The following is a 27,270-nucleotide window of genomic DNA, read 5'->3' as shown; positions in this document are numbered from 1 at the left end:
ATGCTTTGGCATATTCATCACACCAATATCAAGTTTCATTACAATATCTATATAGTACTTTTGTCTTCCTCTCACTCTCTCATAGACATGTAATATCCACCATGAGTGTCACTTGTAATATGAGATAAGTTATAATTTTCTTAAAGTTTGTTTATAAATCAAGATTTAGGTTTTTGTGTGTGTGCATATGCCTATATTTATATAGATACATGTAGAGAGAGAGAGAGAGAGAGAGAGAGAGAGAGAGAGAGAGAGAGAGAGAGAGAGAGAGAGAGAGAGAGAGAGAGAGAGAGAGAGAGAAATGAAATGATATATTAACGTCTACAAAAGGCCAAAATGACCTATGAGACCATGAGTTACAATCATGTGTATGATGGTACAACTGTCTGGGCAAAATATGTAGCACAAAGCAAAATAAGAAAGGAAACTAACTATGGCTATATGTAAAACATAGATCTCTATCTAGTAACAATGAGCTCCAAATGGTACAATCTCATGTGGGTATGGAGGGCCTAGCTCTAGCCCGAACAATAATCCCCTATATCCACATATGAAGGTGTCATCAGTGTCTATGTCGAGGCCTAGGACATCTGGATTGGCTAAGCTGAATGGCTCGATCAATCAGTACTCCTTGTCTGTGTGTGGAGTGTGGCAGTGAGAGAGGCTCTCGTGTGGACGGTGCCTGTAACTGTATTAAAGTCTTCTGAGTCTCCTTTGCAAAGAAGTTCGTGAGCTACCTCTGTGGAGGGTCTCGGTGTCCTGGAGTAGCTGTACTCCTGAGGCGCATGTCAAGAAGTCGTTATATCTCAAGAAGAAAGAGACCATGGCATTGCTGATTGGTAAAATCCATGATTCTGGATAGTGGTCCATATCCGTCTCTCTAAAACGCCCCCTCTGTGCTGGACAAGGCAACTGTAGGCTGTTTCTTGCTGCTCCAAGTGACTGTAGCACTCCCAAAAAAGAACACATATCCACTGGTAGATCGTCTATCAGAAATGCTAACAGCCCAATCAGCATCAGTGTATCCATGCAACTGTATCTGAACCCCAGTCTCATAAAATAGTCCATACTGCAATGTGGACTTCACATACCTGAGTATGCATCTAGCCGCATCCAAATGCGGTTTCCTTGGAGCCTGCATAAACTGACTTACCAATCCAACAACATAGCTCAAATCTGGCCTGGTAATAGTCATATAAATCAAGCTTCCTACTATGCGTCTGTACATAGTAGGGTCTTCCAGAAGCTCACCTGCATCTGTGCTCAGCTTCACATTCTGCTCCAAAGGAACTGAAATAGGCTTACAGCCTGTCATCCCATATTTGGATAGCATGTCCAATCCATACTGCCTCTGCAAGAGCTGTATCCCACTTGGTGATCTAATCACCTCAATGCCCAAGAAATAATGCAGCTCTCCCAAATCCTTCATCTCAAACTTCTGCTTCAATAGCATTTTCACATGAAAGATATCTTCATCACTATCACCTGTCATAATCAAATTATCAACATAAATGACAAGTAGCATAATACCTTTCTCTGTTTTTCTCACATAAAGCGATAAATCTGCCTTGGAAATCTGAAAGCCAATAGTGACAAGATACTGTCCTATCTTGTTAGACCATGCTCTAGGTGCTTGCTTCAAGCCATACAAGGCTTTCTTCAACCTGCAAACAAACTCAAGATGAACAGCATGCACATAACCTGGTGGCTGCTCCATATAGACCTCTTCTTGCAAATCACCATGCAAGAAGGCATTCTTTACATCCGTCTGATGTAAGGACCATTCCTTTGATGCAGCCATAGCAATGACTACTCTTATGGTTGCCATCCTTGCAATCGGACTGAATGTTTCTTCATAGTCAATGCCATATGTTTGTGCATACCCCTTGACTACTAATCTTGCCTTGTATCTGTTCACAGAACCATCTGCATTGTGCTTCACCTTATAAACCCACTTACAGCCAATTGCATTCTTACCTTTAGGCAAAGGTACCAATTCCCATGTAGCATTTCCTTCCAAGGCATCCATTTCTTCATCCATGGCTTTCTCCCATTTTTCTTTTCCCATGGCTTGCTCAAAAGAAGTGGGTTCTGGTTCCTGTATCACTTTGACCATATATGCATAGTGAATGGCTGTAAATCCATCATATTTCAGCCTATCCACAGGATACCTAGCTCTGGTAGACCTGCGCAAAGTAGGTTCACTCCCAGGTGCTCTCAAAACATCCCTGGTCTTCTTTACTCCAGGTGTAACAATAGAAGGAATACCCAACTCATCATCAATGCTCTGTTCTGAGCCACTGGATTCACCATCCACATAAGAGTGACCTGCATTCACATCAAACATGGGCTGATCTATCTTCTCTTTTCCTTTTCGTGAAACCTGCATACCACTATCTGCATTGTTTTGAGGAGATTCTCCTGATCTCAATCTGCCTGTCCATGGCGAAGAATATGAACCACTGCTAGAGGACACTCCAAGTCCACTAATATTTTGTTACTGCTGCTGTGAATTCTGTGCAGCATTACCATTTTGTGCATCTATATCATCAATCACATTTACTGGTTTATACTAGCTACTCATCTCATCAAAAACAACATCTCTGCTCACTGTAAACTTACGAGTAGAAGGGTTATAGCATCTATACCCTTTCTGCTCAGAGAGTAACCAATAAAGATGCACTTCTCAGCTTTTGGATCCAACTTGGATCTCAACTCATCTGGCACATGAACATAGGCAATGCAACCAAAAATCTTCAAATGAGAAATATCTGATTTCCTACCAGTATACCTCTCCTCTGGAGTCATCCCATGTATTGCTGCAGTGGGAGTCCTATTCATTATGTAGACTGCTGTAGCAACTGCTTCAGCCCAGTAAAAATCTGGCAAGTCTTTTTCATTGAGCATGGCACGAGATACCTCTCCAATATGCCTGTTTTTCCTTTCTGCAATTCCAGTTTGTTGTGGGGTATGACTACATGAATATTGCTGCTTTATGCCATGCTCCTGCAAGAACCTTGCAAACTCATTTGAGAGGTACTCTCCCCCTCCATCTGACCTTAGGCATTTTATTTGCAGGCCTGTTTCTTTTTCAACCATAGCTTTAAGAGTTTTGAAATACCCAAAAACTTCACTTTTCTTTTTCATAAAAAACACCCAAACTTTTCTGCTATAGTCATCAATAAAAGTGACAAAATAATGACAGCCTCCAAGAGATGTAGCTTTAGTAGTCTACACATCAGAGTGGATTAATTCCAATGGCTTCTTACTCTCTTGAACATGTATAGGAAATGGTTTCCTTGCCTGTTTTCCAAATTGACAGGCTTCACATACTTTATGCATTTTTGCAACCTTGAATTTAGGCAATCCTGCAACAATATTTTGGGCCTGCATTGATTTAAGTCGCTGTACATTAACATGACCAATGCGTTTATGCCAGATATCAATATCTGCAGCTACACCGGTCCCATGTGCAAACATTGCTTCAGACATGTCTACATCCAACGTAAACATTCTGCCCTTCTTCTTTCCTTTTGCTATCAAGCGACCTTTATTTTTCATATCCTCAACAAATCATCCATGAGGATTGAATCTGACCTGCAAGCCCTGCTCAACCATTTGACCAACAGAAACCAGATTCTTGGTGATATTCGGGACATGAAATACATGGGACATGTATTTCTTTTTCCCATCCTGCATAGACAAAGGAATTTTTCCAATCTGCACAATAGGATGTGCAGTATCATCACCAGTCTTCACAAATCCTGGTTTTTCCATTTTCCTTGCATCCTCCATCCATTCTGCATGACCTGTCATGTGGTTCGATGCACCTGAGTCAACATACCATATATCGTTGCTTTCTTCTGCACTTGTCACAGAATTGTTCATGTGCTGCACCATAAACAAATGCTCATTTCTGTCATCACCCTGTCTACTAAAAGATGCATAATTCCCTTGTTGCAAATTTCCATTCATGATGTCATTCTGCTTTTTATAGCAGTCTTTAGCCATATGACCCATTTTACCACAGTAGTAGCATTCAACATTGCTGTTTGCATTTTGGCCTCTTTGCCATCCACCACGACCTCTTTGGCTCCCCCTGCCTCTAGAGTTACCATGTCCTCCTCCATAGGATTGGTTTTCTTGAGTTTGCTGCATATTTTGATTTCTATCACGGCCTCCAGATCGGCCTCCTCTACCCGCTGCCTCTACCTCTTCCAGCATTTGAGTAGAAGACAGCTTCTTTTGAAGTTCCTCCTGAAGAAGATGCACCACCATTTCTCTGCTCCTCAGAAATTAGAAGAGCAATCAACTCCTAAAAATCAGGAAATCTTTTACGGACGGAAATCGATGTTCGGAACTGTGCATAATCATTTCCTAGACCATTCAAGGTCACAAAAACTAAATCATCATCTTCCACTGGCGACCCAATGGAAGCAAGTGCATCTGCAATCTTCTTCACCTTCATGTGGTAGTCATTGATGCTCATACTTTCTCTTTGCACATTGTGCAACTCTTGCTTGAGCTGCATTTTCCTAGCTTGAGTATTTGTGCTATACATTTTTAACAGAGTATCCCATGCCTCCTTTGGCGTACTTGCATCCTGAATATGCACAATCATAGAGTCTGAAATGCTAATAGACAGCCAGTACATAACTTTTCTGGCTCTCTCATGCCATGATTTAAATGCCTACATTTGCTGTTGATTGGGAACATCAGGAAGAACTGGTTCTTCTTCATTTCCTGCAACGAATTCCCAATATCCTTTTCCCATAAGGAAATTCGTCATTCTGAACTTCCATGCTTGGAAGTTGTTCTTGTCAAGCTTTTTAGTGACAATCTGTGAAAGAGAATCAGACGCCATTACAGAACACTGCAAAAAATTCTGTCACTGCAAAGAACACAGCTTCAGCCTCACAAGGGCAAATCTGCAAAACTGACGAAAGTGGTATTTGACCACACAGTCACTTCCTAGTGACGATTCTGTAGAACAGTAGTCGCACAGCATAAAACTGGGCCTTTTCCTGAGTGCGTGCAGAAAACTTCCACCTCCAAAACGGGCCCCGAAATGGCCTCAAATCAAAAAAACAGAGCAACCAAGGGCTAAAGGCCTTTTCCCGTAGCATATACTGCCCTCCTGCTACACGGCGAAGGGCGTCTCAATCTGAGACAATGCACTCTTGCACTTTCCGGCTATGCTACCTGTAGAGACTTGCTCCCAGAATAGAAAAATGAAAGCAACACTGGTCCTCTTACCAGAACACCGCGAACTTGGCTTGCTTTCTTGAGCTCCTTACCACGAACAAGGCTCTGATACCATGTCAAGATTGTGGGAGAGAAGAAAGGAGTCTCACTTGTAGCTTTCTTGCTTGCACAATGGAGGAATATACACAGAGGTGGAGGCTGAAAACAGTTTTCCTCTTCTTAGTTTGTGTAAGCCAAAAGAACTTTAGTACAAAGAAATAGAAGAACCCTATATATGGGTCTCAAACCAAACTCAACTAACTAAGGTGGCATACTAATTGAGCTACGAACTAGAGTAGATAAGGATAGCTGTCATGTAGCTATTATTCATGGGCAGTGTACCAACCGCATCTGCAACTGACAAGTCGGTGACATAAATGCACAACGGTCACCCTGGCATATCACGAGTAGAGCTCGATATCTCAACAGTAGTGGTATAATTGCATTTTGTCTCTTAGTGTGAGGTAATACAATTGTTGCTATAGATAAGCGTGTAGTATTGGAGTAGTCATAGTTTGATGTGATAATCCCATATGACATTTGAGAGAACTTGGTAAATTTTCCATTTTTTAGTGCAAGTTATGGAAAAACATTAGTCAATTATAGAGAGAATAACTTTTAAGAGCAAAGGAAAAAAGTTTTGGTGCTATTTTCATTGTATAACAAGACAATTTAAAAACAAGCCCCAATTTCATAGCGAACACAAGAATAATTTCTCTATACAAACCTCGTATTAATTAATCCCAATTGAATTACAAAGGGAATGTATAGAGAAAGTTTATCAAGCTACTAGCCTAGCAATGTTTATGTAAGCTTTTAATGTATTTACCACTGATGAGTGAAAGGATAGAAGTTAATGAGTGTATTTCTTTTCTATGAGCATTTTAATAGAAATAAAGAACCAAAATTTCTACTAAATTGATTAATGAAGAAGGTTTTATAGATTCGGAAGGAGGACTAAGTGAGTGAACTCGGAAAAATATTTACAGAGATGAAAACTTAGAATCAGAGACGTATAGAGAGAAGAGAATGTGTAGTCAGGACTAAGGAAGGAATACTAATGACATTTTCTGGGGAGGATTCATGAATGTCGCCATGGGAATATGGAGCATTGAGTGGAGATGAGTGCCTTGAACAAAGTTGTTTTTTGGTTATGATTTTTGTAACCAAATGGAATCAGGTTTATTGTCGTCGACAGGCATTAGTTAACCTTTGACGTGGATGGATTGGCATTCAACGTGGATGCAACATAGGTGTTATCACGAAGATTCTCAGTCCATCATTTATAAGGCTATTGTTTCCTTTTGCCTAAAGGATGAGATTTTGGGTCTATATGAGATTTCACTTGGGTCTATATGAAATGTGTGTGTGTTATCTTGGGTCTATATGAGATGTCACTTTTGAAATGATATTGTGCAAGTGTATGGATGTTAAGATTTAGTAATATGGGTGTTTTGGTATGTGGACATAAAGTGTGGACATTCAAGCATGCACAAATGTGCATGTGTGGGTCTTGAAAGGGTACAAATAGATATATATGGAGATGGATATGCAACCCATGACATTTGGTTTTTCTAAGGAATCATGCGAGGGAAATATGCTTATGATGTGCAATTGGGAGTACATTCCAAGTTATGGAATAGACATACATGTAAAGCTTTAGGTATTGCCTTGGGAATATAATAGATTAAGACAATCCCATTGAGTAAATCCCATCGTCCACTCAAGTTGCCTCATGTGTGTGTTTTGCACACCTACATGTGTTTCCCTTAGTTATTGTGATTGTGGATTTCTACTTACATGTGTTTAAATGAATAAATATTCATGTATACATAAGCCATGTGTATTTCTCAAGCCCCTATCTCCAAAATGAACTTTCCCAATCTAAATTATTTTTTCTACTCACATGTGTATAAATGAATAAATATGCATGTATACATAAGCCATGTGTATTTCTCAAGCCCCTATCTCCAAAATGAACTTTCCCAGTCTAAATTACTTTTTCTAGTTCAACCCTTGCAGATATCTTGAAAATAATTCTACCAAAGCATCCCTCCATCTGATTATGTTTCTGGTTTAGGTGTTTGGATTCCAATCTATGTGTAGATATCATGAAAATAATTCCATCACAAGAAACCATCCCTCTAGGTGATTACATTTGTGGCTTGGGTGTTTGGATTCCAATCTATGTATATATAAATTGAAGTTTGTGTCAACATATGGTTAAGTCATGGACACATATGTATCTGGAATTGCATTTTGCATGTTGGAATATAACATGTAGAGAGAGGTTATGTATACGTGCACATATCTATAGGCCCCCCTTAGAATAACCCATGTGAACACGCATTTCATGTATGCATGCACATATGTTGTGTAGGTGGTGTAGGTGCAATAAGAACATAGGCATAGGTAATGTGGCTTTACATTAGTGGACATGTAATTTGTGGTTACTTTGGCTTAAATCAACATGTTACCCACTCAAGCTTCTCATTACTTATAACACATGTACACATGTGCAATGCCATCAATAATGCATAATGGAGTTTAGCATTTATACCAATTAGACAATGTTATAGGCACCGCAAGCCTCCTCGACCAGTAGAAATGATTTATTTCTGTCTTTGAAATTTAAAGCAATGTAGCATTTAGACTTCGGGTAATGAATAAGATCGAAAAAGTTACACAAAATAAATAAAGGGATATTGGAATATGGCAGAAAATAGGTAATTGGAGAGAGACATTGGAATAATAATAATAATCTCGCTCTCTCTCTCTCTCTCTCTCTCACATACACGAAAGCAACAGAAGCATAAGAAATGATGAAAACCAAATATCAATTAAAATAAAGGAGGAAAACCCTTTGCACCTCTGTTTGGCACCAATAGAGGATAGAGGGGGAGAGAGAGTGAGGTTTTATGATCGCTACACTAGGCTTCCACGCCTTCATCCTAGTTGCCCTCGAGGAGATTGAGCATCGTGAGCAGTTCATTGCTGACTCCAAACCCTGATCGCCAAGATTTGCAAAGTGGGTAGACATAGCTACTCTTCTCATATCATCACGATTTGCATGACTGGTAGCAAGGGCACCATGTAAATGTATAGGGTTTGGCTTGCCATGTCTCTTTACAAGGATGAGTATGTATGACCATTGTATGCAGTGGTGTCTCTAAAACTCACAATGTTGTTTATGTTGCTTTTGTTGCTAGCACCTCCTACTTCTTATATGTGTGCCCAGAAATAGAGCGTGTAGAGGATGAGAAGACAAAGAAGTGCATAGGGTGAGGAGGTTTAGGAGCTTTGATGAGCTATAAAAGGACATTTGAGTACTCCATGGAGAGAGAAAGCGACATGCATCAATGCAACACCTCTCTTTATCATATTATCATCCACATTGCTTTCGCTATAGCAGTTCTTGCTACCATGCATGTAGCCATGCTTTTGAAGGGCTTGTCAACCACAACGTAGAAGCATGTGGTGTCAGAGGGAGTGAGGGTGACACTCTGAAAAATGTGGCGTGCAAATCCTCATTGCTCTGAATAAGGTGGTGTGCCAATATTGGGGAGGGATGTAGAAGCTCAGGATGCCACCATCGTCCATCTCATCAATGACATTGAGAAACTCCAAGAGGGATTTGATGGAAAGGTAGGAGAAAAAGGTGTGGCGGCTCATGAGGGTGCCCACTTAACATGGAGCAAGATAGGTTGTGAGCCCAACCTCAAAATGCTTGAATCCAAGCACAATATGTTTGAATCTCATGTCGTGTCTATCTACTATTGCAACTGCTGCCAAATGATTAAAAACATGGCCATGCGCCCTCTAAGCTTTGGCTAAACAAAGACATAAGTATGTGAATAGCAATGATTGTTGACTAAATGCCTCGAAAGACATATGTATGTGAATAGCAATGACCGTTGACTAAATGCCTCGAAAGAAGCTAGGATTAATGGTGAGAGAGAAAAAGAATAGACTCAAGCCAATCAAGCATATGCACAGAGAGAGAGAGAGAGAGAGAGAGAGAGAGAGAGAGAGAGAGAGAGAGAGAGAGAGAGAGAGAGAGAGAGAGAGAGAGAGAGAGAGAGAGAGAGAGAGAGAGAGAGAGAGAGAGAGAGAGAGAGAGAGAGAGAGAGAGAGAGAGAGAGAACAAATCAATGATCTTTAAATGTGAGCCATAGCTAGCTAGTGGGAGAAGCTATAACTTTTAGATTTTAGATTTTAGTGATAGAATCTATTCAAAAATAACAAATTAGGCTTTGGGCTTGGCAGTATTATATACATGCCAAGTAGGACTCGTCTTAGGTTCGAGAGAACCTTACATGATTGATGAAAATTTGTGAAGTTGCCACGTAGGCTACCAGCTAATTTGGTGCTTCAATATTTAAGTTATGTTCTTTTTGAATTTAAATTCCTTTTACATTATATAAAAGATACAAGATAATATAGATTCAAAATTTTCTCCAAAAATTTGAGTTATTAAAAATGTTTTTTTCCTAAATGCGGGCTATGGCCCTTTGGCTAGAGTGGGGCCATTTATCAAGGACAACACCCCTAACTAATAGACAGATTAGTGTCCAGTCGTGCCAAATGCCACTAAGGGGCCTAGCTAATCGAATACAATGTGTAATTAAATAAGCATAGAGTTTTATCTTTATCTTTATCTTTTGTGACATTTTGCACGAGTGATATGCAAATGGGCTGAACACCCCTTGGTTGTAACTTCCTTTTCTCTAGTCTACTTCAATACACTTGGCGTTTTTATTATTTAAAGAAAAAAGAATGGGGCCAAATAAAAGCAAAATGATGATTGTAGGGAACGAACATTTTGCATGTTGGTGATCCACCGGAGAAACCAATGTTGAGAGAGAGAGAGAGAGACATCGCCTTCTTATTAGCTCTGTGGTTCGACATTGAGAGCCTCCTCTCGCATTCGCATCTGGCAGACAAATGAGCATGGCTTTCCTCCCTAACAGAGTCGCCCTTACGAACGAGCCGCAGGTTCCAACGGCCTTCCTTCATCATCGTCATCACCATGCTCATCAGCATCGCTTTATCTTTTACTGCACCAATGGCGCTTTCCCCAAAACCTCGCTGGTATTTTGCAATCCATGGCCTCTGAAAGGCCATAACATTTAATTTTGAAATAGGAAAGATTGCTCGTTTACCTCCATTTGATGCCTAGTTTATCAGCTGTTTTTGAGAAATCGGGTTGGCATCTTGCCTGTAGTATATGGCGATTGTACTCAATTTCACCCGAGTAAGAAGAATGCAAATCAACCAGGCTTGAAAGCACCGCTCTGACCTCCAACGTTTTACTGGCCCCCAAAGTTGGCTCCTATCAGAAAGGACAATGGCTGACCCTCGAGGGTAAGGACTTGATTTACCCAGGCGCCAGTGCAAAATTCTACATGCGTGTATCAGTGGGGCTTTCCAAAGGGATTTAAGGATTACGTGTTATTCAGTTGATAGCATAGTTTACAGCAGAAGCAATTAAGGACTTTTCCAGTTGCCTTATCCCTGAAAAACAGTAATGGACCAGACATATCATATGTGAGATCATATTTATCCTTGTGGTGATTCACTGCAACTTGGCCATATTAGCTAGATCTTTTGTGACAGTACATTGATTCCTCCTTTGGGATTTATATTGCATTGCATAGCCCTATTTTAGGCCCTTTCAACTATTTTTATGAATATTGGAACAAGGTAAGTCAACAATATGAAAAACACCTATTTGAACTAGCTAGGCTCTCTATTTATGACGGGAACCATAAAGAGGGCCACAATGTTTTTGTACTATGAAATATGATTGCTTGGCTGGGACAAGGCTTAATGGAAGTGTTGCAATTGAACAATCTTAATTAGAATTGGAAGATCTAGCAGAGGAAATTGGCTGTGATATCATGCTTGGCCTAGGATATAGGAATGATTTGAATCACCTCAACTTACTTGCAAGTTGTGCTTGCTTTTAGCACATTTTTTTTGATAATTTGCATGGCACTTTCGCCTACCTTTATGAATTGACTCTAAATTGTTGCATCAGATGATCGTCACCTTGCATTGATTCCTAGTTCCCCCACCAAAGTTTTTGGCTTGTATGTTCAACTTGGGTCCCTAATGAAGTAAAAAGCCAACTAGCTTTTGCTAAAGCTCCTTAGACAATGTGGACTTGGACTTGAATTAGTATGAACATAATGTTCTTCCACTGATTGGGCCTCAATAGTGAGTATTTAGAATGTGGGCTTTAGATTTGAAAAGATTCCCACATAGTCTCCCGTTTGGGATATCACCAATCCACTTACTAATGAGATTGGATCAAGTTTCTCATAGGCTATCTTGTTAAAGTTGTAAGTCACTTTTGTTACATTGGAGGTACAATTCAATACTCTCAATCTTCAATGTCCACTCTTGACTAATCCATCTCCTTGTGACGCTCAGTTCTAGCACCATCATCTACACAATGACTTTGGGAGACACCATTTTAGAGTGTTCCCAACAATATATAGTAGGCATTAAATCAAATAAGATTTATAAGGGTTTAGTCAAGATAGATTTGTAGGAGAGTCAGTTTGAGTAAAGATAATGCTGCTCGAAAGCTTATTATAGTGCATATTATGTATATCTTGAAGAAGTCACATTCATGCTCATATGTGCGATCTAGATTTAGTACTATTGGTTTCATTCCTATTAGATTTTTGGATATGAAAGAATACAAGAGAGAATCTATTCTTCTCTTTATAGAGCCCCTACAAAGGCTGAAACGGAGTTTGAAGAGGATGATGTTGATGATATATATTGCAGAACAATGTTGATGATATTGCAAAAGAAGATCATGATAGTGAATTGGAAGAGTTTATCAAATCTAGAGAGGATACAAATGAGTGCAAAGTCTGAGAGGCTACAGAAGTTGAAGATCCCATGTTGCTAGACAGAATGACAATGGTATCCTTTGGACTGGCTAATGAGTCACATCATATGCAAAATATACACAAAAATAAGATAAAGAAGAATAATATTTTCTTCAATAGTGGTGCTTCTTTCTCAAATTTACCCTTCTCAAGAGAGAATGATGATGATGTACATTGCCAACAACCACTAGTCCTACAACTCAAACATGACTGAGATGGTTCATATTATTGTATGACATTCATGGAGGCATCCTCAAAAGAAGAGTCCTTGAGCCAAGAGGTAACTCATTCCCAAACCAAACCCAAAACAATGCCTTGATATCATTTTAGCACCCCAAGGATTCAATCAAGGCCCCATGGAAAGAAGAAGTCAGTTTTAGTGGAGCAACAGAAGAGGAGACCACTCCCTTGAAGGAGTATTCTGTGGGACCTTCATTTGCAAAGTGAAATGTGAAAAGAAATTAACATTCATGGATGTTGATGGCACTAAACATCACCTAAATATGGGTATCAATCTTCCACAGGAGAAGTGATCAATCTTGCATGACCTTCTAAAGGAGAACTTGGACGTGTTTGCATGGTCATACAAAGATCTAAAGGGGATTGATCCCATGGTGTGTTAACATCACATCGATCTAGAGCTTGATGCCAAGCCTATGAGCTAAAGATAGAGACATATTAATTTAAATTACTTTGCCTTAGTGAAGCTAAAATTCTAAAGCTCTTGAAGCCCAATTTATCTATCTAGCCAATGACATTTGAAATTTGGTAGTTTTTTAAGATAGTTGCTTGCCATTGACAAGGAGTGTTAGCAGATATTATGGAACTATCCATTCAACCTTATAAGCCAGAATTGAGATTTTCATGAGCATCGTACATGCCATTATGTTCGGGAACAAGTTCTAGTCAAGTAGAAGGATAGACTTGAAGAAGGTTTTGTTAGAAGTGGGGGCAACAATGGAAGCTTAGAAGACTATAGTAATAGACTGCAAAACATGAGATAAGAGAAAACAGAAGAAAGTAAAGGAACACTACAAAGGGAGAACTTAGAGATATGCTTGAGAAATGGAAACTATATGCCAAACACGAGACAATTGCGTACTACAGTGAGTCACTGGTTATGTGGGCATTGGTATTGGTTCCCTCTCTCCAACAGAACTTGCTTTGAAAGACTCCAGATGATGAATGGATGACTGAGGAGGAGGGAGCCATATGAATAGTAGAAAAAGATGCCATAAAAATGATCAACTTAGCCAACATGTGGGTCTAGAATAAATGTAGTTGGCTAGCAAATAATGGTCTAAATCACCGTAATGATAACAATAAAAAATACCTAAAAGAAACAGTAATGCCCATGAGTTGACTAGACTGCTAACACCCTCTCTTAGATCATGGGTGATTTGATACAATGATACAATAATAATGACTCATCATAGTCCATTCAACAAAGACCAGTAGAATAGGGCCATGGATACCCAAATAGTGGGTGATTGAGCCACCACCAAGGTGCCTCGAAGAGAACCTGATGTCAATGTTGATCATACCAGAACTTGAAAATAGAGAATAATCATAGAAGCTCTCTATGATTGTCAAATAATGCCTTGCAGTAGTATACATGACCATCGTGGCAACAATCCAAGTATACATGACTATGGATTCTTTGCCCTTGGCAAGGACACCATAATGTCCCCTAATGCGAGCTCGGACTAGGAGCCAATGCCACTCTTTGTCTAGTAACAACGCATCATAAACCTAGATGTCAATCCTAGCTCCAAGATTTCAAAACCTATTAGACTTCAGCCAATGTGTCAAGGAAGTCCCTCTTTGAATCCTATGCATCCATATACTTGTATAGATGAGGCTCACTTGCCCCATCTCACCACCCGCTTTGACATTGGAGAGTCGTTGGACTAGAAAGCTGCAGGAGGGGTTGCCAAGCCCTTCCCTTGTGTTTCATACGAGCACGAAGCATCGGATTCAGTGCTACAAAAATAGTACTGAGTGTTAGAAAGAATAGGATGTCAGATTTGGAGTGAATAGGAAAGCGTATGACTGGACTGAAAGGAAATGAATACGGAGAGGAGGGAGAGAGAAAGAAATAGTAGAACATAGAAATTTGCAGTGAAGGAATGCTGAAATGAAGGAAGTAGATATGTACAATGGGCTATTGAATGTATCTCTACCAAAGATCTCTCTCCACTTGCAAATTTGAAGTGAGAATGACTAATGGTAGGCCAACCAGAAATAGACTGAAAGAAAAGCAATAAAATATGCAAGTTAGCCAGCCAAAAACCGGCTGGCTGTCGACAAACAGGCCACCACAATAAAAAAATCATAAAAGTGTTGGGAAAAATCTATAGCATGACATGTGGCACTTTTTCTTGGCCTGCTCAACCTCCTACATGACCTGATCCGCTTTTTCACAATATGCCCAATTGTTGCGACTGCTCAAACTGCTACAATGCTGTCCGGCTTGATAAAAAAATGTGTAAATCTATCTGAGAGTAAAGTATTCTGCATGTGCCCCTCTTTGGGGATGCTGAAATCTCTAACACCCCCTCTCAGATCGTGGATGCATCATAAGGCTCAAGGATTTGGAGTCCAATTGAAGAACGGCTTGAGGAAGGGCCTTTGTAAACAAGTTTGCCAAGTTATCTTATGTCTTGCAATACACCACATCAATAGTCTCATCCAAGATCTTCTCGCAAATGAAATAATACTATACCTCAATGTGCTGTAAGTATAAATCTTTGAAATTTCTTAGAATTTCTTCATCGAACGGTGATCCACATGAGGATATTTTTGTATCATAACCTCTAGGTTTTGTGGTGAAAGGCAAAGAGTACATGGTTTGTAAGTTGCCTAAAGCTCTTTATGGTTTGAAACAAAGCTCCTCGTGCATGATATGCTAAGATTGATGCTTATTTGGTCAGCATTGGGTTAAACTAGTCCAATTGCACCCACTCTCTACACTAAGAATGAAGGTGGGGACTTAGTGGTTATCATTTTTGTATATAGATGAAAGGCTGCTCACTAGACCAAAAGATCATAAAATTGCAGATTTCAAGACTGAACTGAAACATACTTTTGCTATGTCATGTATGGACTGTTTATACTACCATTTGGGAATTCAATTCACCCAATATCAGGATGGCATCATCATGTTGCAATCACAGTATGTGGGTAAGATTGCAAGCCTATGTGCACTCTTACGGAGCTAGCACTCAAGTTGTCCTTGCATGATGGTGAAGAGATGATTGATGTTGCAATTTATAGCCACTTTTGCTATGTTAGATATGGGCTGTTTACACTACTACTTGGGGATTCAATTCACCCAAAATTAGCATGGCATCATCATGTCGCAATCACAATATGTAGGTAAGATTGCAAGCCTATGTGCACTCCTATGGAGCTAGCACTCAAGCTATCCATGCATGATGGTGAAGAGATGTTTGATGTTGCAATTTACAGCCAACAAGTTGTTGGTTGTCTTATTTACCTTTGCAACACACGACTTGACATACAATATGTAGTATCTTAGGTGAGTAGATTCATGCATTGCTCACGGACAGTACATTGGCAAGCTATCAAGCGGATCTTTAGATATCTACAAGGTACTCAGTCATATGCTTTACTATTTTTGGGGGCCGAGGGAGACTTGCACTTACTAGCTTACAATGATTTAGATTGGGCCGGTAACTGAGACACTAGGTAATCTACTAGTGGTTACTATTTCTTTTTGGGCTGTTCATGCATTTCATGGCTAAGTAAGAAACAACCTATAGTGGTTACCTTGTCTTGTGAGGTTGAGTACAAGGCAGTTTTACTACAACAGTGGAATGTGTTTGGTTGCGTAGATTGTTGGTTGATCTACAGATTTCTTTGGAGAGTCCTACATCCATTCTTTTTGACAGTCAAAGTGCTATTGCAGTGGCACAGAATATGTTTCATGCTCGCACAAAACACATTGAGGTACATAATCACTATGTCAAAGAGAGTTGGTATGTAGGAGAGATCAGTTTGATGTATATCCATACATAGGAGAATGTTGCAGGCATTTTCACCAACGCACTTTCTTGTGAGAAGTTTGAGGCTTTTAAAAGTCCTTGAACTTGCTGTCAAAATGACTGAGTGATCAGAGAGACAATAGGGTTTGTGGGGGAAAACACAGTATATGTACGACAAACACTGAGAGAGAAAAGAAACACAGAAGATGATGAAAGATGAATCATGTTGATGAAGTAAATCTGATACAAGGGTGCCATAGCACAAAGGAAGCCCTGGAGTGCAAGAAGACTGCCGAAGAAGCCTCTGAGCCTACAAAGGTAGGATGATGAGGTGTTGCTTGGAGTAGGGAGATTGCCGTCGAAGGGTGAGGAGCCTCTGAATTTGCAAATGCAGGGATGAAGAGTGGTACCTACGAGCAGGGAGACAACCGATGAAGTCTTCTTTTGCAAATGCAAGCGTGAAGAGCTAATGCCAGTTGTTGGGAGTGACGCCAGGTGGTGTAGTAGCATCCAAGAACCAAAACACAAGGTGGTGGAGCCGTCGAGATGAGGAGCAGCTGATGCCAAGTTGTGGAAGTGACGCTAGGAAGAGAGGAGCTTATGCTAGGAGTGTGATGATTTGACTCCAGGTGGAGAGAGCACCAAACGTAGGGAGGAAGGGCTCAAAGGAGTTGTGGCGAATACTAAAGGAGGAGCGCTAGTTGGAAGAGCAAGAGGGCAGCCACCAAAATGCAGCTCCAAAGATGGTGGAGGCTGACGATTGATTGTAGAAGGTGAAGGTGATGGAAGGAGAGAGTGTCAGAAGATTGACGGAGAGAGAGTGGGAGTGACGGACTGAAGGATCAGCCATAAGGAATGAATGAGAGAGTGGCCTATAAATAGGCACAGTCAGTCTAGGGTGGCGCCCCTTTTTGAGGTTGCAAACCCTAAACACAAACCCTAAACGCAAAACGGAGAAATGCAAAAACACAAACTGCGGGTGAAGGGTTTCTCAACACTTGCTACCCTTTGGTGATTGATCTTGCTATACTTCCACCACATTAGCATTGCAAGGGGGTAGTGCCCAATCTTTTAGTCAATTGATTTGTAGTGTGAGCATAACTACATTAAAAAGTTGTGTTACCACGTGTAGAGTTAGTTCTATCTTAGACCTAAGGTTGTACTTTATCATTTTCAGTTCAGCAAGAACAATCTATCATTTTCAGCTCACACTATCTACTCCACTGTCTACTCTTACTCTCTTGTTTCTCTCTCTTCCATAGTTGGTCAGTTTCCAATAGATGCATGGCCAAATTCTCAGAGGTGAGCTCTTCGGTCCCTATCCATAGCAAAGGTGATATGCAGTTGATTTTGGATGGGTAAGTGTCAGAAGTGGTGCAGCAATGGAAGCATAAACAACATGCTGAAATAAATTGTTTGAAACACAAGACAAGAGAAAGAACGAATGAATGAACACAAATACAGATGAGACCTCAGATGTATGCTTGAGAAACGGAATCCATATCGAACACGAGACAGCAGCATACAACAGCGAGTCATTGGCTATGTGGGCACCTTGGCACCGGCTCTCCTCTCTTGAAGAATCCATGTGTGATGGGTGAAGTACACACAAAGGAGGAGGAGCCCAACAATAAATAGACATAAAATGGGGAGAGCAATAAATGCAGTCGGCCAACATTTAATGTTGGTTGACCAACATTAAATGCTCCCCAGCCCTAAAAAGGGCACTAGAAAAATTCCAGATAAATACACTAGAAAATACTATATAAAATGCTAAATGAAATGCCACAGCCTCTGCAACACAGACTCACACATGAGCTGACTAATTTGCTAACACCCTCTCTCAGATCAAGGGTGATCTGATACAATACAATAGTACAATGATGGAGAACCATAAACTATACAACATAGAACCACCAGAAGAACCATGGATATCCAAGCAGTGAGTGGCTAGCCCACCACCAAGATGCCTCGGAGAGTATGTGAGGTCAATGTCGATCATAATAGCACCACCTGAAAATAGAGAAGAATCATAGTAGCTCTCTGTGTTATGACACCTATGTCACTCAGGACATACAAGGCCAATTTGCCAAACATGTCTTTGAACATGTGACCATGGAATCCTTGCCTTTGGCCAAAACTACTAGTGTCCCCTCATGTGAACTCTAGACGAAAGCCTCCTGCTCTCTGTTAAGAAAAGAACAGCCCATCATGAACCCATATGTCAAATCTAGACTCTAGGATTTCACTGCCAGACAATGACGATGCGTCCGGAACATCCCTCGTTGGATCCTGTGCATTTGTATAAAAATATAGATGAGGCACACTTGCCCCACCACCACACCCTCTCACACTTCCTCTCTGGCACCAAAGAGTCGTGAGGGATGTCATCATGCCATCACTAGAAAGTAGCAGAGGAAGGGGCCATCAATCCCTTCCCACGATCCATAGAAGCGGATCCCTTCCGCGTCTTGGACTTCGTCGTGGCAGGAGAATCGGAGTCGGAATCAAAGGCAGATGATGACTCATCGAAGTAGTCCACATCCCGCTTCGATTTTTTCTCCTTCTTCTTCTTGGATGCCGCTAACTCGTTGCAGTCCTTCCGTAGGTGACCTTTCTTCCCACAATGGTAACACTGTGGCTTCGACTTCTTCTTTGAACCCCTCTTTGAAGCTGCAAGAGTCTCACCTATCCTCCATAGTGTGATAGAAGCCGCCCCCATAGCTTTAAGGACATATGAAGAAAACTGACAGGAGTGATAGATGTTTGTGCCCATAAAGCGTTCGCCACTCCAAACTCTTGAGGAAGCTTGTAGAGTACCGTACCAACAAGATGTGCCTCGGATAGGGCAGACTGTATAGTGTGAAGTTGGTCCAAGAGTTGGGTAACTTAAAGTAGGAATGATTGGGTCATATCCTTGTGTTCAAACTCCAGTTGTTGGAGCTGGCCATAGAGAGTAATAGCCCTTATGGTGGAGGGAGTCTCATACATCAACTGCAACTTCGACCATACGTCAGAAGCTGTTGCATAGGAGGTGACCGCCGGTAGGACTTCTTTGGAAATACACCGAAGTAATGCCGAATAAGCACGGGCATCATCCGAATCCCATGTAAGGACTGCCTCCTCATGGTTGTGTTCATCAAAATCAGATGGAAGAGAAAAAGGTTGTTGAAGACATGCCATAGCTCTACCAACCACGTACCATAACCGCTTTTGGATAAACCAGGCCTTCATCACCGCACGCCATGTATAATTATTAGGTCCATGGAGCTTGTCATTAGTGGATGTGCATGCAAGAGCCATCTGTAGAGGATTTAGAAAAGAAGTAGAGAAAAGAAGGTATTTAGAGAGTGAGCACAACCAAAACACAACCAAAAACACAAAAAAATAAGAGTTCACATGCAATATAACCCAAAATCTGACCAAAATAAGCCAAAAGCTGTTGCACAAAGTCAAAAAATCAGTTCAAAACTGCCAAAAACAGCAAAAACGACCTGTTTTGATAGTCACCCAGCCCAAAATAGTGCTGAAAACAGCAAAACGCAGGCTGCACACTGCATAAACAGGTGTAGGGAACTGTCGCCAGCAGCCTGATGATGAAAACATAGGCAGCACGAGGTGTTGGACAGGCAGGCGATGCAGATGCGGATCAAAACGCAGAGTATGGAAGCCCAAAAATTGGTCACAATCAGGTTGACAGTAGTTGCCAGGGCAGCAAAGGGTGAAATCAGTCCTGAAATCAGCAATAAAACATAGCACAAGGTGTGCACAACCTGAAATCTGATACCATGTCAGAAGTGGTGCAGCAATGGAAGCATAAACAACATGCTGAAATAAATTGCTGAAACACAAGACGAGAAAGAAAGAATGAATGAACACAAATACAGATGAAAACTCAGATGTATGCTCCGGAAATGGAATCCATATCGAACACGAGACAGCAGCGTACAACAGTGAGTCATTGGTTGTGGGCACCTCAACATTGGCTCCTCTCTCCTGAAGAATCCACGTGTTATGGCTGAAGTACACACAAAGGAGGAGGAGCCCAGCAATAAATAGGCATAAAATGGGGGGAGCAATAAATGCAGTCGGCCAGCATTAAATGCTCCCCAACCCGAAAAAGGGCACAAGCAAATGCCAGATAAATACACTAGAAAATACTACATAAAATGCTAGCCAGTGCCGGTGCCCACGCAGCCATTTGAGAGAGGGTGTTAGCAGGTTTGTTAGCATGCCTATCAAGGCTGGGCACATTGCCTTTTATTTAGGTATTATTTAAGTGATTTTTGTGTGGCATTTTATGCCAGCCGCAGACCAGCTGCCATTTTAGGCTTATTTTATGCCTATTTATTATGTGGCTCCTCCTTCCGTTCAGTCATCATCATTCTTCAAGTGGTCTTCTTGTTAGAGAAAGGAGCCAATGCTGGTGCCCACGCAGCCAATAACTCACTATTGTATGTGTCATTCTCGTGTTTGGTATATGGATTCCATTTCCTGAGCACATCTTTTAGTTCTCTTCTTTTGCAGTGTTATTTTGTTTTCTCTCTTTTGTCTTGTGTTCAACAGTTTATTTCAGCACTTGTCTATGCTTCCATTGTTGCACCACTTTTGACAAGTTATGCATTTCTTGTCAGTTTTTGGGCATTTTCAGCAACCACCAGGTGCAGTCCAGTCACCTTTTACTGGGCAGGTTGGGTGGCAGTGCCACATGGCAGTACGGATGTAGATTGCTGATGCAGTTGGCTAGTTTATGTGCAATCAGCAGTTTTTGCTGTAGATTGGCCAGTTTTGTTGGCTGCCTTGATTATTTTATTGCCATATTTTCAGCTATTTATAGTTGGTAGCCTGCCTGCCAACTTCACTTGTGTTTCAGGTGGTGGAGAGAGAGATTGGCTCAAGAAGATACTTGGACAGCCCGTTTGTATATCTGCATTTCAGCATTCATTGACTGCAGATTTCTGGGTTCTTCTGTCTCTTTTCTCTCTCCCTCTTCTCCCATGTTCATTGTCTTTTAGTCTTGTCCATACGCTTCTACATTTGCTGCACTCTGACAACAACAACTAAGATGCTGATGTAGATGGCTGGAAGCAAGGGCAGTAGCTCTGGATGATGTGGGTGAGGGTATTACCATTTGTGGATAGGCAAAAAGGATGATGAATGGTGTGCACATTGAGTCCCTTTTATAGAAAGCGTTGGAGCTAGACGAAGTCTAGGGTCTAGAGTGTCATACAGAAAATGGCAAAATGCCTTTTTTGTCTTGTTTTAATGAGCTGTGAATTGCCAGGAAAAAAGGGATAGGTTAGAGGCAAGTATTGGTAGCTCAACTCCTTATGGGTTTGAGAAGGGGTGTTGGGCAAGGAAAATTAAAGGAACTCAATTAAGACAAATTTATTGTGCATTTTGACCTAATTTGACTCCACAAAACAGCCTCAAGTAAAATGGAATTTATGTAGGATAGTAGGACAAATGCCCAAAATCCCTGTATAGAAGGACATATTGTGAGCTTCCATGCGGTTCTCATCATTATTTTCATTCTGCTTCTCCTCTTGGATTCTTCCTTCTCCTCTCTCCTCTTCAACTGGCTACTGCCCAGACCATTGGAGCTGCTGCCTACTGTAGCTGGCTGCTGCCTAGACCACTGTAGCTCCTGCCCACATCAAGAGATCTGCTTGCCACTTTGGATGTTTCAGCCTGCTCCTGAGGCTGGTACCTGCCCTCCAGGTTTCTGTGTTTCCTCCACCATCTGAGTGCTGCCACCTCCCCTTCTAGTCCATAGACACGCATTTTGGTGCTAGCCCTGGAGACTGCCCCACACATCTGTGTTTTGCTACATGATTGCTGCCCTTCCTTTGAAGGCTGCTGCTTGCTATCTAGATGACCTTTTGAAGGTGTTGCTGCTCTTCATCAGCCAGGATAGTGTAGTCATTCAGACTTTGAGACAGTTATTGAGACTTTATTAATTTTGATCTGTGTGAGGGACTCAATGGGATTTTTGAAGGTTCATTTCAATGAGAGAGATGTGTCAGTTACATGCACCTCTGTTTTTCAAATTGAGACATGGAGAACCTAGTGAGTTAGGACTTCATATGGAATGGTGTTATCAATGATTCCAAGTTGCTTCGGGTTATCAAGTATTCAAGAATGATTGACCTTGAGAATAGATATTTAAATATGTTGGCCTGAAGTACAGTGCGATAAGGTTTTTGTGGATGATTGGCCTTAAGAGTACAATGTGGCCGGGTTATCAGGTGTACAATATATCCAGAGACTGGATATGGAGAGGTATGGCTTGAGTGTTTGGGTTTGAGCTATGAGAAAGATAAAATACTGAAAAAGAATCGTCAACGTGCATTTTAATTTATGCATGTGCATTCATATGAGACATACTTGACACTTTGGTTTGAGAACAGTTTATGCATTATGAACATAATGTGAAATTTTTACCTATGTATTATGAACAACAAGATTTGTTCTTGCAAAATGCCTGCTAGTTTAATGATCCAGTAATAAGTGTAACAAAGAACAATCTCTATGAATGAATTTAATTAATTATGTCTAGGTTTCAAAGAAACGATAATTCTTTTGATAAACTTTCACAAATCTCACAACTAAATTAGATCCACTCATGCATCTATGTTTAATTCTTAACCCAAAAAACAGTTTTCCAAGTCTTTTCTTTAGATGTGAAATGATTTAATTTGTGCCATTGAGGATGGGGAACCGAGGGTTTCACACACCCACAATGCTTAACCCACACTCAAACCATTAGGTTACGACCCCAGTTGGCCGCAAGTCTTATCTTTGGCTAAGTCCCAAAAAGCACATGTTTCCACCGCCTAGACCCTACAAGTTGAATATTATGGTCTAGCAAAGAAGTGCTTTCTTTCACAAATGCCAGATATATAGTTGCTTTTGAGATTTGATATATTTGAGCCCTTATTTTTCAGAAAAATTGCCATGCTAAAAAGGAGCTGTCAAAAGCTGAAAACTCTGTGTTTAAAGCTGAAAACCCTCTTGAAAAGCTGAAACTCAAACAGAAGGCTAACGTGCAAAACTCAAAGGCTGGAAGCAAATTGCAGGCGCTGAAGCTCCAGTTTAAGGGCATCAAGTGGCAGCTCCTAGAGCCACAGACATGATTGTTTTTGTTGTTGCAGCTTCCACTGCTTCAAATCTGTCTTTGCCTTCATCCAGCCAGTGCAAGGTTTCTGTAGCAACACCGACATGAGGAAGAGTCCTATGCTGCTGCTTCTTGCTGGACAGGTTTACAACGTTGTTTTCATAAGGCAAGGCTGTCCACTGTTTCACACAGTACTAAACTAACTATGGTATCACCTTTGTTGGGCAAGGCTGTCTTAGCTTTGTTCATCAGGGTGAGACTGATTATGATCCTATTTGTGGTTTTCTGCTCCAAGTCTTCAAAATGTTTTAAGCTGATAGGTGATCCAAGCAGTTAAGCTGTTTGTACCATTCAATAATTGTTGCACTTCACAAGTAACATTAATCTCTTGGTAGCAAACTAGTGGCTTACCTAGAGCAACTTATGCAGGACATCAAAGCACTCAAAAGCTTTCCTTTGGGAGAGTACAAGCACTTACATTACTGCAAGCTATGCCTAATGCTTACTAGAGAGTCTGCCGCTAGTTGGAGTGGAGTAGTCTGTAGTCACGGGATGTTTCAAGGAAGCAAAATCCAATAGTGTCATTCAAGTTTCGTAATTGCAAAGGAATGAGGACCCATAATTCTTGTGATACCATTCACACTGGATATGGCTTTTGCAAGCTCTTTTTCAGGTATCATGGAACATACATGGGCAGGCAATAGGGACAAATTAGAATAGAGTTCAGATGATTGGAAAAGATAGAGATTGGAGTGCATAATTCGTGGTGTTTTTTTGTTTTAAAAAAGAAGGTTTCTTCTGCCCACAATGATCATGATGTGTTTGAGTTAGGGGAGCTGAAGAAAATAAATTGTGCCTTTTGTTTAAGTGAACAATATGCCCACCTGTGAAAATCAACATCTTCAGGAACTTTCTTGATGAACTGTTGTGTATTAGGTCGCAGTATCGGTTTTCTGTATCGCAATTAGAGACCCACCTATATGGATGTGGACTTTGATACCTTCTTTCATTTAGAGCCTCATGTGATCTGGCACTACAGCCCACCAGATTGGTTGTTCATGCAACCATTGCACTTGTGTTGTACTTTATCATTCCTTCACATGACCTTTTGTACTTTGTTTTTTACCTTAGGTTTCCTTCTGAGGTATTATTAATAAGAGAATCTTCTTTTCTTTGAAAAATTAAGATAAAATTAGAGACCCACCAGCCAGGCCATTGTAAGCCTTTATCTGCATGCTATCATCTGTTTGTGGTGATTGGAGCTTCAAGCTGGTTAGACGGGGACATTATTGAAATGCTATTTCGCAGCATTGTAAGGCATGTGGTTCATGGCTACTAGCTCTAGCTCACAATATTTGGTGTTGAAATCAGGTAAATGACCATCTACCTAGCAAGAGCCCAAAAAGTACTGTTGACAAGTTGGAATCACTGCTCTATCCTGACAGTTGTGTGGCACAAGAGAAGATTGAGGCACCTGCAGGTGTACCTTCAGTGGGGCGAACAATTCATAACAAACCCAAATGCAGCCATTGTGAGACGAAAGGACTTGTGCTATGTGCAACATGTTCAGGTTCTGGATTGTACATTGACTCCATTTTGGAAAGTCAGGGCATTATTGTGAAAGTCAGATGCTTAGGTAAAGATCGAAAGAGTTGTGTATGATTTTCTTTTCTGTTGCTGTTTTTATACAAACTATGAGTTTATCTGTCTTGGTGCACATGCAGGATGTGGTGGTTCTGGGAGTATTTTGTGCTCTTACTGTGGTGGAAGAGGTCATACTTAAGTGGTTACCCGCAATTGGCTTGTTGACATGGGTAGTTCAGTTAACTGGGAAAGTAGCAGGTGTGCAGCCAATGTCTCTGTATGACTACATACTACTTGGTGTAGGATATCCTACAAGACGTTTTTATTTCTGAGATTTTATAATCTCCGAGCACATTTAATCTATTCAGCCACTCTTGTAGTGGGTTGTTCTTATTGAGTAATCATATAGCTGTCTTATCTTATCCAGTGTCTGCAAGTGTTTGCAAAGAACTAGGTGTTTGTATTGGTCAAGCTTAACAGCTAAGTCTCTGTAATACTTGCAGTGGAAGCATAAGAGAATAGGAAGAGTTATGACTCTTGTTTTTGTGGTTGATATGGGTCCTGGTAATACTTTCAACAATGCTCTACTGAAGAAGATCGAGTGTTTTGCGTCTTTTTGATTGGACAATCACCCCCCCTTGCAAGTTGCTGCTTTGTACCACTCGTGTAATTCCAGCTATTCGAGGGAATTCTATTTTCGAGACTCTTAAGAAAATTGATTCTACATAAGTTCCCTATAGTTAACTCACCCAAAACGTCTCTAAACTAGAAAAATGGATGAAATCGAGGCATGCTCACTCCTCTAAAGTAAGGGGCAGTTCCCATGGCTGAGCACATGAGAGGAAGGCAAGCTTATGCTGCTATATGCAGTTTACATCTCAATTCCCTGCACAAACCCTGCCAATACTTTAACTAAGTTGACCTAGTTACCCACCTGCCTTACCCAATCATCAAGAAGAGCTAGTTGTCCATTCCCGGGCTACTAAATCCCCTGTTTTGTCTATATTTCCAGCAAGCTTTGTGGCTGGAATTAGTCCGCTTCAGCGCCAATCAAGCTAGCTCACTCTATTCGTATGCTACCTAATTCATCCTGCACTATCTCCGTGCTTTCCATCCCAATTCGATTTCTATTCCAGCCCCACTAAGAGTGAAGAAATCATGTCTTAGAGAGGTTGTTGAGTAACTAGAAATTCGAAATATCTCTTACACGAGCTAGAGGATTGGTAGAAGCATGAGCTGTTTGTATATGGAGCTAACAAAGGTTTCTACGACCCTTTGGGGCTTTACACTCATCTTGAAGAGCTTCAAACAGTATGGCACCTAAGAGACGTGCAACAGGAGCCAAGAAAGCCATGGCTATGACTCGAGCAGAGCAAGCAAGCTGTAGGTACCACGAGTGCAGCGCCATTTCCTGCCCCACCAGCCCCTCGGGCATCAAGTGCCTCTTCTATACCAGAGTTTAATTAGAAAGTAACACGGTTGTATGAAAAATAATAATTGCAAAGTAAGACGCATGACTGCAATTCCACCTCCACAAACGTCCCATTTGTTCTCAATTGTAGCTACCTTCATCAACTATTTCACCTTATCATGTTTTGAGTTTGTGCTAGTGCAGGCTGAACACATCGATTGCTTTAATACTTTAACATATCTTCCGTGTCTTGAACTTCCAAATTGCTCAAATATTTCCTTAGTCATTTTCCATGGTACCAGCCAATCAAACCATTTTTATGCCAATATTGGCCTTTGTTTGGTCTCTAGCTTGCATGACTTTGAACATGCTCGGTGGTTTCCACCATCTAGTTCCTATTTTGTTTCTTCATACTATTTGTTAGGAAATCGTTCTAAATATACAGGTAATGCAATCTTCTTTTTGAATGTAGCTTTATTAACTGCTAAGTGTTTGTCATACCTTGCTTTAGCATGCACATGTTTCTTGAGACAATCAATAAGAAGAGAATTGCAACAACTCTTTAGCATACACATTGTATGGCATGCATCTAGCTTTGGACATAACATAGTCATACAAAATTATTTTTCCTTTCCACTAATTTTACCCAGTGATCTAACCAAAATAGTTGTTTGATTCATAGAGACAACATAAATCAAGCGGCGTCAACATCACAAGTTATTGTCAATATTGCATATGTATTAAGGCAACATGAACTTTTGCAAACTAGGGAGGGCATGGTCCCCATCTTTATACATATGAGAGAGAATTGTGCCTCCTCTCCAATATACTTGTATGGCACCCATGTAGCTGTGTGTATTGCACATTCATATAATGCATTTTCTCCCCCTTTTCTTTTCGAAGTGATCTAATTGTTATCATGTTTAACTTCATGACCACGTCATTTGTAATAAAATTGAGCAAGAAGCATTAACAACATCACATTAACATTCAAGAAATTTC

At 40.7% G+C, this 27,270-nt stretch overlaps 1 protein-coding gene across 1 annotated transcript; it reads left to right on the top strand.

The window, feature by feature from the left end:
• Nucleotides 1-10,060: 10,060 nt before the first annotated feature.
• On the top strand, nt 10,061-25,279 carry LOC148017239 (uncharacterized). Its single transcript, XM_087662530.1, has 3 exons — nt 10,061-10,335; nt 24,645-24,909; nt 24,998-25,279. Exons 1-3 carry the CDS (start codon nt 10,189-10,191, stop codon nt 25,054-25,056), a joined length of 471 nt encoding a protein of 156 aa, XP_087518656.1. The 5' UTR covers nt 10,061-10,188; the 3' UTR covers nt 25,057-25,279.
• The last annotated feature ends 1,991 nt before the right edge of the window (nt 25,280-27,270 follow it).

This window comes from Lygodium microphyllum, chromosome 22 (assembly GCF_053477565.2).
Source record: "Lygodium microphyllum isolate KBCC chromosome 22, Lygodium_microphyllum_v1.1.10, whole genome shotgun sequence".
Lineage (NCBI taxonomy): Eukaryota > Viridiplantae > Streptophyta > Polypodiopsida > Schizaeales > Lygodiaceae > Lygodium > Lygodium microphyllum.
The sequence above is the reverse complement of the archived record's forward strand: the minus strand, read 5'-3'. Positions and strand labels throughout refer to the sequence as shown.